The sequence below is a fragment of the Phyllobates terribilis genome, unplaced genomic scaffold (assembly GCF_046119375.1).
Source record: "Phyllobates terribilis strain yellow unplaced genomic scaffold, ASM4611937v1 Scaffold_11__3_contigs__length_659146591, whole genome shotgun sequence".
NCBI lineage: Eukaryota > Metazoa > Chordata > Amphibia > Anura > Dendrobatidae > Phyllobates > Phyllobates terribilis.
The window spans coordinates 503,518,199-503,531,256 of NW_027362771.1; the positions used below are offsets into that span (position 1 = coordinate 503,518,199).

General features: G+C 42.6%; 1 protein-coding gene across 7 annotated transcripts in view; it reads left to right on the forward strand.

Annotated features, from left to right (window-relative positions):
* Nucleotides 1-13,058, forward strand: part of TET3 (tet methylcytosine dioxygenase 3) — an 89,966-nt gene that overhangs the window by 39,333 nt on the left and 37,575 nt on the right. For all 7 annotated transcript variants that reach the window (XM_073653567.1, XM_073653568.1, XM_073653569.1 and 4 more), the window contains one exon: nucleotides 1,024-3,451. In XM_073653567.1, coding sequence (XP_073509668.1) covers nucleotides 1,024-3,451 — 2,428 coding nt within the window. The remainder of the gene's footprint in view (nucleotides 1-1,023; nucleotides 3,452-13,058) is intronic.

Sequence of the window (13,058 nt, forward strand, 5' to 3'; positions counted from 1 at the left end):
TTTACTTTAATATGAGAGCGACTTCATGGATATTAGTCACTGGCAACTTGTAAATTACATTTTGGAATAACCCACGAAATATAAGCCTCCGCTGTGTGTAGGTGAGATACTCACCCTAATTAGTAATCCCAGGCAGACGTCGCTATCGTGAATATCGGTTGTTGCCCCCCCGGAGCACTTCTTGACAAATACAGATTCTGCTTAATAACCCATCAGTAATGCGTGTGGATTTTGTGTCTGTGCGTAGGGTGTTTGACTGTGGGAATACAAGAACTGAATGAATGGTAGCGGTAGTGGGAGGTCAACAAACTGAATAAGTGAAATGGTTTTTATGATCACATTTTCCTGTTAAGATCATGAAATCTATGACTGAGCAATTTCAGTCTTGTGACTAATAACCAAACTGAATAATTGCATCACCCAACTGTGACATTTCAGCCTCTCAGCTATTAAGGAAACTTTGCTTGTGTAGCTTTCATTGGCACATAGACCTATGAAATTTTGGTTTATAAATCTGAATATAAAACATATTGTTAAAGAGGTTGTCCACTACTTTTACTTTGATGACCTATGCTAAGGATAGGCCATCAATGTCTGATTGGCCAGGGTCCAACACCTGGCACCCCCACCGATCATCTGTTATCGGTGTCGGCAGCTGCCAGCCGGAAGTAGAGGAACTGGCCTCTACTTGTAGTGGCTGCCGCAGGGTACTACACATCCGCCTCCTATTGATTTGAATAGAAGGTGGATGTGTCGTACTCTGCAGCAGCCACTACAAGTAGATGGCCAGCTCCACAAGCATGTACTTGCGGCAGCCGACACCGATAACAGCTGATCGGCGGAGGTGCCGGGTGTCTGATCTCGGCCAGTCAGACATTGTTGACTTATCCTAAGGATAGGCCATCAGTGTAAAAGTAGTGGACAACCAATACATCATAGGCTATAAAGTTGCCTTGATGGTTACTAGTATTACATAAAAAAAAGTGTTAATTTATTTTTTCAACTTTTTTTTTCTTTCTTTAGAACTGTTCAGAAAGTATTTTGGTTGATGGACCCAAAACAGACCAAATGGAAACGGGGCCAATCAATCCTGTTGAAGAAGGAAGGGTGACACAGGCATGTGACCAAGTGCTACTGAATAAGGGATGTGAAGATTTCAGCAACCGGTTATTAATGGAAGCAAATCCATGGTTAGGCAATACTCCTACTCCACAAGATCCTGGTGAAAAGATTAATTGGGAAAATGCTCACATCCGTAATCACTCTGCTGCTAATAATTCCAATTTAGAAGATGCCAAAAACCTAGTAGCATTCTCTGCTGTAGCCGAGGCAATGTCCTATGGGTTACCAGCATCAGGGACTCCATCTATGGTTTCAAGGCAGCTGTATGACAAGTTCAATTATGAGATGAATAGAGAAAGCTCTAGCCTTCCACAAAATAAACCTCCACCTTGTCCAGAAGATATACATACCCTAAGAACTGCTCTGGAACTTGCAAAACATGGCATGAAACCCCCGAACTGTAACTGTGATGGCCCCGAATGTCCAGATTACTTGGAATGGCTTGAGAACAAAATAAAGTCTGCTGTTAAAGACCATCAGGATGGCTCTCACATCCCTATGGGTCAGGTCAGCAGAGAGTTGGTAGAAAAGAACTATTCTAAAGATCAGGTGCTTGCACTAGAAAATAAAATTACGAAATGCCCTTCTGGGTCCCTTCCCTTTTCTCAGAATGCATGGAGCATTGCAAAAGAGAAAAATATAAGTTTGCAAACTGCAATTGCCATTGAAGCGCTTACACAATTATCTTCTGCACTTCCACAAACAAACAAGGATTGCCCTAATGGCCCTTCGCAAACACCTTTACCTTCCCATGAACGTCTAACGCATTATCCATCTGCAAAGGGCGACCAGGGGCAGTTATTACCCATGTCCTGCAATGATTTTTTCCAAAATCCGCAATCCCAAATGTACGCTGGTAATAATGCACTTCCTATATCTCAACCCACCAGACAAACTACTTGGGATCAAAATAAAACACCTAGTTATCAAGAAGGACCATACATTCCAGAAAAACTGTCTCACGGCACCCCTATGCTGCAAAACGAGGCATCCACTCCAAACAAATCAGAATTTATGCAGCAATGGGGTCAAGGTCCAGAGCAACGGAAAACTCCTTCAGATCCCATGAGTGGGTTGAAGCAATTGCTCGGGAATGCAGATGATTATATTAAGTCTGTTTTTAAGGGACCTGAGTCCATAACCCCCAAAGTAAAAAAGTCAAAACAAAGCTCTGTTAAGAAAGAAACCCCAACATCTAATCTTTACAAAATGTCACCAGATCAGCAGCTATTTCAGCCAATGCAAGATTCAGATTTCCATAGGAGTGCGCAGGCTGCATTACAGCAACACCTTCACCATAAACGCAACCTCTTCATAGACTCGCACCCTGCACAGGAAAGTTCACAAGAACAACAAAACTGGTGGGTGCCAAACGCACAAAAGGTCCCAAAGACCACAGAGAAGCCAGTAAAGGAGAGGAAAAAGCGAGGGCAATCGCCATCGCAAAAACAAGCTGAGCCGAAAATAAAAGCCCCTCGTAAACAAATACAGATTAAAAAGCCCAGACAAAAAGAGGGCCAAGCTCTCTTCTTACCAGTGAGCCAAATTAAAATAGAGGAATTCCACCAACTTTTGCAAGAAGAGAGCCAACCAAATGAAAAAGTTGACAAGTCAATGGTGCTTATACAGCCTGGCTTACAGGTTACTCTTGACAACAGATTTACATTAAACACTCAGGAAACATGCACTGTAAATCAATCTAATGATGGGCAGGGCAATGGCTTGCCACTTGGTATTTCTCAAAACAACAGTTTTGGTCCAAAAAATATGAATACCACTTCTTCTGTTGACGACACCGGCTCTAGCTCTGGACAAAGTGACTCTCAACAGGCCAACACGGGTCACGGTTCTGTTCAAAATCTAATTGATGATAAATTTGAAGATCTGATAAGGCAGTTTGAAGCAGAGTTTGGTGATGACTTCCCACTCCCGGGTACCGAGGTGTCTTCTCAAAATGGTGCAAAACCAGCAACCTCTTTAGAGCCACAGACAAGACTCTCTTTCCCTCCCCAATCCCTGACAGGTCCAAACTCTATCATTCCCTTAGGACAGGGAATATCTCAGAATTTTGGAGGAGTGTTCTCATCCAAATCTCCAAAACAGGTCAAAATTGAATCTTCTGGTGCTATCACAGTCGTATCTACCACATGCTTCTACTCAGAGGAAAATCAGCATGACGGAACGCCTACAAAAAGCGAAATGTCTTTTAATCCGTCTCTCAGTGGGTTTTTGGAATCACCATTAAACTACTTAACTTCACCAACCAAGAGTTTATTGGACACTCCAGCTAAAAGGGCTCAATCTGAATTCCCAACATGCAACTGTGTGGGTAAGTACAAAAGTTTCTTGATATGCAAAGTTAAAAATTATCCACTGTGCAAAATAATGAATACTAATGAAAATCTGTTACTGTTGTTCAACAATATCCAAAAAATGTCACATCATCACACAATGAGACCTTTGAAAAGTAGGGATTAGCACAAATGGGCATTACTTCTAGTAAGGAATCTATGTAAACTCCAGATGTTGAAAAGTAAATCATTGGGTGATTTTTAGCTTGGACTGCTTGATATCGATGACATAGGTGAGCTCAGTCATTGGCAAAATTGTTGCTTGGGCAGCAGCACTACATGCAGTGTTGCAAAATTTACCAGCAATTGCATCACGTTGTTGTAGTGTGTTGCTGCCTGATAGTCTCTATAGAGCATCTTTTTGGCATTTTGGATCAGCTACCATTATAGGTCCAGATGACCATCTTATGTATATAAGGTGTCCAAAATTGCCTCCAAAGGCAATTGTAGAGGGGAATGCAGGATTGGGAATGATGTATCAACATTAATGATGAGCGAGCGTGCTTGTTCAACCCCTTAAACGAGCACTCTCTGGTACTTGCCGAGTAGTTCCGGCATTTCAGTTTCAGCCGCCGCGGCTGCATGTGTCGCGGCTGTTACACAGCTGTGACACATGTAGAGATTGCCTGTTTCGGCGTGCTAGGCATTTCAGTTTCAGCTGCATGTGTCGTGGCTGTTACACATATGTACATGTGTCACAGCTGTGTAACAGCCACGACACATGCAGCCGCGGCGACTGAAACTGAAATGCTGAGCACTCCGAAACTGCTCGGCGAGTACCCGAGCGTGCTCATTTAAAGGGTTAAACGAGCACTCTCGTTCATCACTAGTCAACATGCACAGGAGATAAGTCACTCCCAGAGGTTTCGGTCAGTGACTTATTCCTCCCTCCCCTGTTGAAAACACATGTACACTCAACTGAGCCAAGTGTTCATGTGTGTAGGCGAGGTTGGGAACAGTGGATGTCTAAAGCTGGCCATAGTCATTTAATGAAAATTGGGCAACAAGTAATCACTCTTTGCACAAAGCCCCATACTCTTCAGATGACATAGGTAATAGCACTATTCTATTCCCATAGATGCCCAATATTATTAGAGCAACCGGCCGAAATTTGTGTTGGCGGGAGATAATGACATGAGTAAAACTACAGAATTTTTTTTCCACCAATACTAGTTTACAGAACAATCATTTGTTGGTTGTCTAAGTGATACATATACATATACATTCCACCTGTCCAGATCATTGGTAAAAAAAAAAATAATTCAACATACCTGACTGGCTTTGAACGACTGTGAACATTTATTAGTCAAAATGAGCAATGGATATTTAATCAGATCCTTCGTTATGGACCAAATAGGCCATTTCCTGTAAAGGGCTTGGCTGGGCATAACATATTGATGACCTATCCTTCAGATTACTCCTCAATATCCGCTCATGATGGTCCTACACCCAGGACCCCCCATATATCAACTGTTATTTTATCTTGCAACTGCCGGATGTAAACACCTTAGACACCGCTGCATTCGTTGTGTAGCGGCTGCTGCCGGGCGCTGCGGAGCGGCTGCTATTAAAAGAATAGCAGCTGTTGTGCAGTACCAAGCAGCAGCTGCTACACATTGAATAATGCTGCTATTTGCTGCTTCATCCAAAGTGTTTACATCTGATAGTCACCGGAGCTGATCTGGGGAAGTGCTAGTTGTCGGATCCCCACCTATCTAATGTTCATGCCTGGACAATCCCCTTAACTTCATTCTAATGTATATGGAATTTTTAAGGTGTAGGGCCTCACTTAGGTTGTTAATAAATGGAGACTTTTTATAGCCAGCTTTCCAATTTTAACTATGGAGCTATATCTTCTATCCCGAATAATACTGTTGTCTTGCATGCACAGCTTTAATTTAGTAGTAACATTGACAAATTGTTCAAAAGTAGCACAAACCTTAAAGGGAACCTGTCAATTGATTTATGCTGTCCAAACTGCTGGCAGCAGGAATCACAGCCTGTCTGTATGATTGCAAACAAGTATATTTTTAAAGATCCATTGTGGACCATATCTGGAGTACAAGACTGGTTAATCTCTGCCCCTGTCCTGCCCCTGTCCTGCCCCACCCAATGTGATTGACAGATCTCTCCCTCGTGTGTACATAGGGAGAGAACGGTCAACCATTGTCCGGGGACGATGCTGGACTAGTCTCTTCTCTAACTATGCTTCCCAGCTGGATCTTCTAACTATATTTTCTCTGGAACAGCTGAGCATTTCAGAGAAAAATATACTTTGCCATAATCATGCAGCAGCCTCTGAGTGATGTTACGCGTATTTCGGCAGCATGAATCATGTGACAGGTTCCCTTTAAGGTGACCACCATGTATATTAGAACACAGTGGCTTGGACCAGCCTATTTCACTGGGATAAAGCAAATGATCTACGTCTGGGGCAGTCCCACAATGACCTATATCGGAGGAAGGATCATTAATGCTGTATTTGGATATTATTCAGGATCCTTTGTTCCTATAGGAGATAAGCACTGCAAGAGGAAGTAGCAATATTTATCATTAAGTTTAGTCATCTACATCTTGAACTTTTGTGAAATCTCCCCCAAAACTCTTATCCATTATCTAGACCAGATTTCCTGTGACAGGTCTTCAGTCCCGAGTACTATGGATACTGGCCATTTAATTTGAGAGCACCACTGTTCTAAAACAATATTCTCCTCTCCAGTCCTCACGGCCCACTGACAGATCATGTTTTCATTATTTCCTTAGTATTGCACAGGTGATGGAGTTATCACCGTTCACCTGTGCAATAGAAAGGAAATCCTGAAAACATGATCTTTTGGTGGGCTTTGAAAACTGAAGAGGAGGACCTCCGCTGTAAAAGACCTTTTCTAAATGCAATTTTGGGTGGTTGTGTTATAGAACCTTTCTGACCTTGAGAGCCACATTCAGCTCCGAGAGAAGGTCGCGATCCACATTCACCTTCCTCCCCCTCACCATAGGGGCAACCAAAGCCTCCACTATGGGTATAATGATAACCAAAGCTTTTCCACAGAAATCACCCCGAAGCAGAATACCAGGATGCAGGGGTTCCCACAATACCCCCATTTAGTATTCTCCCAACACACTGTATCATCCAGCTTCAAGCACCTCCTCTGATAGGTAATATCATTCGGTCTCCAGAGTGCCATAACCCCCAAGACCAGTATATGTGCACCCAGATTTGCTCTTCTGTGCAGGAATACACACAAAATCCACCATTTTGAGATGTGCTCTTCATACTTGTTTGCTAGACCTGGAGCTAATTCACCAAGCTTGCAGTCAGCCGCGAGCCCCAATTCATGGGACCACGAGCCACATGTGGCTCCTGAGCTACAGGTTGGGGACCCCTGTCTTAGTGTTCACTGCATTTCTCCGACATCTGTTAGTTACAACAGTTATAAAACATGACTAGGTCGTCACCTGCATCATTTTTTACTTTGGGCACGGTCTTGTGTAGTTCTAGACTTGGGGAGGCATTTACACTGGCCGAAAATGGGGAACAAAAGTTTATAGGAACAGTTGTTTCCCAATGATTCACCTGTCTAAACACTCCACCAATCACATAAAGAACAAACATAAACCACTTGTTTGCAGGATGAAATTATTTTTACGCTTAGAAGATCATCATTTTCGGCAGCACCTCATCCTGTGTAAACGGGATATGAGCTCCAGAGAAAGATGATATTCCGTGCACAGGATGACCGTATTAAAGCTCGTTCTGTGTGCATGGAAGTGTGGTCGGCCTGTCTAAACAGGGTATTAAACAGTCAACTTAATGTAAGCCGATCAGTGGTCCACGAATGGCCACTGTAAAAGTAGCTATAGAAGATGTCTCACTACTCCGACCCATTCCATTTTTCCTATTGGGACATTTGGATCTCATAGAAGTTGGTCCCCCCACTCAAATAAAAAGCAAAAAACAGAATGTAGTGCATCTTTAATGGGCCAGGTCTAGTCGTGTATCGCATGGTTGGCCTTTTATTTTTAGCAGGTGATACAGGGAAATATGTCTGTCCATGGCTTACCCTGGTGGTAATGACTCCTGGGGTTAAAGATGCCAGGCTGCTTTCTATTTTAAAAGTGGATTGTCTCGAACATTGATGGACCTCATTTTTGTGAGCTTGGACTGAAATTTGATAAACCCCAGTCATTTACTTTATCAGAATTCTTGGCATTCTAAGCAAGAATAATAAAATATCCTAATAGGAATACAATGGGCAATTCTACAAAATGAGAAACAGTGCTCCAGAATCCATAGACCAAGAACAAGTAGAGTACACGGACCATTCTCCTGCGCTATTTAAGGAATTCGTGGGATTCCGTAGCTCCTGATATTATCTCTCTACATTATAATGTCTTGAAACAGAGGAAATCCCCACCCAGATTTTCTACACAACATTAAACAGAATTATACGTACGGATATTCTGGAATGTCAGTCGTAGTCCTAAGTGTGAGAGGGAGAAGACCTGCAGCAGTAGGGTCTTATTACTATAACCAATCCTATTTTTTGTTTTGTTTTTTTTGGCCCTTTTTTTTAACAGGACAATCTTTGAAGTGAATAGACTGGTAGAGCGAAAATTGATTTAGTAAAGTGTTAGATTAAGATATAGGTTTTGCAATGTATTAAACACCAAATTCTCAAATCGCAAGATAAAAAAATTGTAGTTTCCTTGTGTATAACTGTAGCCAGGAAACCATCCAAGGGGTTAAAATTGTCCGCCAGCTCCTCCTGCGTATCAGTACTGGCGTCCTGGTTGCTTAGTAACATCCGCCGCCTCTTTACCACATGTATTTGTCAACCAACGGCCGGGCGGAGACTCCAAGCCACAAGTCATCTGTAATGCTCGGAATATTTTCCCCACTTATTTTAGTATTTTCAAGATTAACCATGTTCTGTCACTTCTGATCGTCAGTAGCAATGAGGTTACTAAAGCCTATTACATTTCTTCATTTTTTTTTTTCCCGATAACAGAATAAACACATTCTTTACATTGTTTAGATTCCTTGTATTGCAATGTGTTTTACATTTATATCCGTGTATATATAGAATATGGCCTGTCCTTCCAACCATGGGGTTTAACATAAGGGTTAGGACCAAGCGAATCATTCACTTTTTCTTGGATTTTTAATCCTTTTTTTTGTTTTGGATTTTAAAAACTTGGCCAAAAGCAGAGCATGTTATAAACCTAAGAAATTACCATTACTTACCAGCCAAAGTGATGGAAATAAAGGAACCATAAAGTCCTTTACTCGCGTAGCATCCTCAATGTAACACCAGTTAACCATTGAGAAACAAGGGATTTCTTTCTTATGTTAGAAAAATGTAGAGATGACAACCATTACACGTTAGTCCGCAACACTTATAGGTTATAGGTTTATTTTCTGATACCTCTTTTATTACTGATTTCTTCCCATCTCAATTTCCATCATGCTGCAAAAAAAGTCAATCCGTGTAACCAATAAATAGCTGGTAGTGTCATGTAGTGCCACAAATAATATATTTCAACATATCTGCTTAGATGAAGCATTGAGTGATATCGGGAGCACATAATAGGATGGTGCAGTATGAGCGATGGCGGGAGCACACGCGTAGGATGGTGCAGTATGAGCGATGGCGGGAGCACACGCCTAGGATGATACAGTATGAGCGATGGCAGGAGCACACGCGTAGGATGATGCAGGATTCGCGATGGCGGGAGCACACGCGTAGGATGATGCAGGATTCGCGATGGCGGGAGCACACGCGTAGGATGATGCAGTATGAGCGATGGCGGGAGCACACGTGTAGGATGATGCAGGATTCACTATGATCAAAGTGTGCAGCTATGTCCACGTCCACCTAAAGAGCCAAGATCTGGTGGTAACACATGCTCAGTCACTCTCCCCGCAGGGTAGGAGCAGATCCTCTGTAGCAGCACAGCGGTATAGATGAGAAGGCTCCTTCTGGAGGGCAGGTAAGAGGGGAATATATTATGTTGCTACCAGCAGGGAAAGGAGACTGTGTCCAGAGATTGCCTCCAGCAGCATTAGCACTAAGAGAGGCACCTGGAAGAAGAGAAAAAAACTGAAAAAGGTATATTTTGTGCTATAAAATGGCTATTAAAGGGAACCTGTCACATGTAACCACAGTCAGCATGGATCAGAGTCTGGCTGTTTCTTTGAAACAGACTGCCTTTTTTTCTGAAAAAACATGGTTTAAAGATCCGGCCGAGGATTATAGGAAGAGGCAAGACTAGTCGGTGTTGTCCATGGCCGGCTTCTCCCCGCACTGGTTTAGTTTAATGAGATGTCTCTCTCATGTGTGGATCTTTAAAGGGGTGTGGGCCATCAATATCTGATCGGTGGGGGTGCGACACCCGGCAGCCCTGCCGATCAGGTGTTACCGGAATCAGCCGAAAATTCTCGTGCCGCCGGAACACCACCCATAATCAAGTTTTCTGTAGTAACCAGCCATTATAGTTTTGATGCAGTTGCTGTGTTCTGGCAGCATCCGAAAACTGCCGTCTGGAGATGGTAACAGCTGATCATATATTGACTGCTTAGCCACAGTGGCTCAGTGGTTTGCACTGTAGCTTTGCAGCGCTGGGGTCCTGGGTTCAAATCCCACCAAGGACAACATCTGCAAGGAGTTTGTATGTTCTCCCCATCTTTGTTTTGGTTTCATACAAGTTTCCAGTTTCCTCCCACACTCCAAAGACCTATAACTTAGATTGTGAGCTCCAATGGGGTCAGTGGTGCTGATGTCTGTAAAGCGCTGAGAAATTAATGGCGCTATATAAGCAATAACTAATCCTATGGATAGGCCATCAATAAAAAGAAAGTAGGGGCCAACCTCTGTAACTGTTTTTTCTCTGGCGCTCCTATGGATAATATACTTGGTCGCTATCTTGCAGCCAGGCTGGGATTTTATTCTGCTCGTGGTTTGATCGGGATCAGGTTCCCTAGAACAGCCTTTTGGGAATGTTGGTGTGTACTGATACAAAAACAAAGATTTTGTTACTTTTCTTATCCAAATACAGGAACGCTAAACCGGAAGAGACTGATGCCTCTATTGTAGCCCAGTGTTAGGATACAAATAATGTGCAATATGGAAGTTGTCCCTCCTGGAGGAGCTTAGAGTTTTATTACCAGACAAGGGCCACGCTATCAGTCAAGGACTGATGAGGGATTGTCAGCAGGACTAAACTGGGGTGAAGGCACCAAACACTATGGGTAGTGAGCAAGCCAAGGTCCAGTGGTTCAGGGAGGAGCGTGTACGTGCCAGCACTAAATCTCACAAACCTGCCTTACGCTACAGTAGTAAATTGAGAGGTCAGGTTAGTTCAGTGGTCACCACATATCATTCTCACTACTACTATAGCGTTAGTAAGTTTATAAGCTTCAGATCATTTGTTATACACCTATGTCGGCACCACAGACATGTTATGCCGTATGCACAGCTTACATTTCCGTCCTTTGAATAACATTATCTGAAGTGTTCTTCTATATTCAGTCATCTGGAAAATCTGCTGAAAGTTCTCCTACAACTAAAGTAAAATCTGTGATGGTGCGTCATATGACTAGATATCGGTATCTATAGTACATGAGTGAAAAATCACCCTCGTGTAATGTCACTAACCTTGTTCTATACCTGCAGATTGCATTGTCGTCATCCGTCATGTAAACACGTACTTTCACATCTTTTATGAAGACTTAGAGGGGTTATCCACTACTTAAAAAAAAAAAAATAATTCTACTCTTCCGCTCTGCTGCTGGCGTCACCCCACACACCATACACAACAAATTAGGAGTATACAGCCAAATGTAAGTGAAATATAACAAATTGTATTAATCAGAATAATAAAAATATTTTAAAAACAAGCAAAGAAGTTGTACCAAGAATGTGAGCCTAACCAAAGGAACATTTATACTATATCACAAGTATTTCAAAGAATGAGTATAGACCTATCCTGGAGGTGATGTGTAGCTGAATAAAGAAATTCTCATCAAAGAATCACATATAAGTGCTCAATATTGGAGAGTTCCACAGTATTACAATATACTTCAATATAAAAGCCTAGATGTGTACATCATACCATCACAAACAATAATCACCTGCCTGACCTCTGGTAAATAGGATTAGTTAATATTGTAATACTGTAGAACTCTCCAATATTGAGCACTTATATGTGATTCTTTGATGTGAATCTTTCTTCAATTATTATTCTGATTAATAAAATTTGTTATATTTCACTTACATTTGGCTGTATACTCCTAATTTGTTGTGTAGGGTATATATTCTGTTAGGTAGGAGGTCCTTTGATTTATAGGTCTAATATTGGTACTTCCTTTTAAACAGGCAACACCACGTCACAGCTGTAGCCAATCGGCAGCTCACGATTCTGTCCAAGCCAGAAGAAACACTTTCTTACACTCAAATAGAATGTCAAGGCTGCATTTGATTGGCTGCAGATATGTTACGCAAGGTGTGGGAGAGACTTAGTGCAACACAGAGGGAAGAAGGAAAGGGAGCCCAGGGGGGAGTGGAGACCTCCTTAGTTGATCTAGCGTCACCCTGTTTCCCCTAACATCCCTATATTGGCTCTTCACCAGTCGCCGCACTCGTACCTCGCCCTGTCTTTCCCTGGCGTTTGGCTCAGGCTAGGAAATGGAGGAGATGAGCACTAGTCGATCTCCACTAAACACTATAAACAAGGAAGGACAAACAGGGAAATTGCTTAGCTTTAGATGACTCCAGACAAATGCGCACTCGGCCTCAAGCTCCAGAGAGGACAAAGTAATTGCTCTTTGCTAAAGCCTTCACCAGTAGTAATGAATATCACCGGCACCTCCCTTTAGAACACACCAGGTACTTATACACCCAGGCCAGGGAGTTAGTCAGAGGAAGGTAGCCGCTGGGTCCTAGAGACAACCTCTAAGAAGATGTCTGTAATGCCAAATGTAGAGATCTCCTGCAACCAACTGAAGGGCGACTGTCTGTCACTTCTGACACACCCATGACAAGATATTACATGATGCCACCCGCCAGTAGAGGAAAACAGGAGGACAGCATGAGTGCCTGTGGCAGGATAGAGCCGTGTCACTGATCTTTTTTTTATTTTTGACGCACCACGCAGCCATTAACATTTTTCACAGTATTGGGCAAGCCAATTAAGCCAACCATAGACGCCTAGTGCTAGCCATGTAGGTAATAAAGTGGGTGTCAGATGGCCACAATGCTCACCCCATGTTTGATATCAGTTCTTTTGGGTTTGTATAGTATTACACTGCCACCATTTACCCACTTGTGAAACCTGATGAGTTGGCTATGGGTTACAATGTGATGCTGACATACTTTGCAATTGGTCTGTTATATCCTGAAAGAAGCACTAGCATGAAACATTTTACTGCGTAAATGTATATGTAATGTAGTGAATGTACAGTCATATACTCACCAATCCCCAGTTTCCAGTGCCGCTCTGGTCCTCTTGAGTCACATGACTCACTGTATCTCACTGGGGTTTGTGAGAGACAGAAGTTGCTTTTACAATGTAAATCTATGGAGAGTC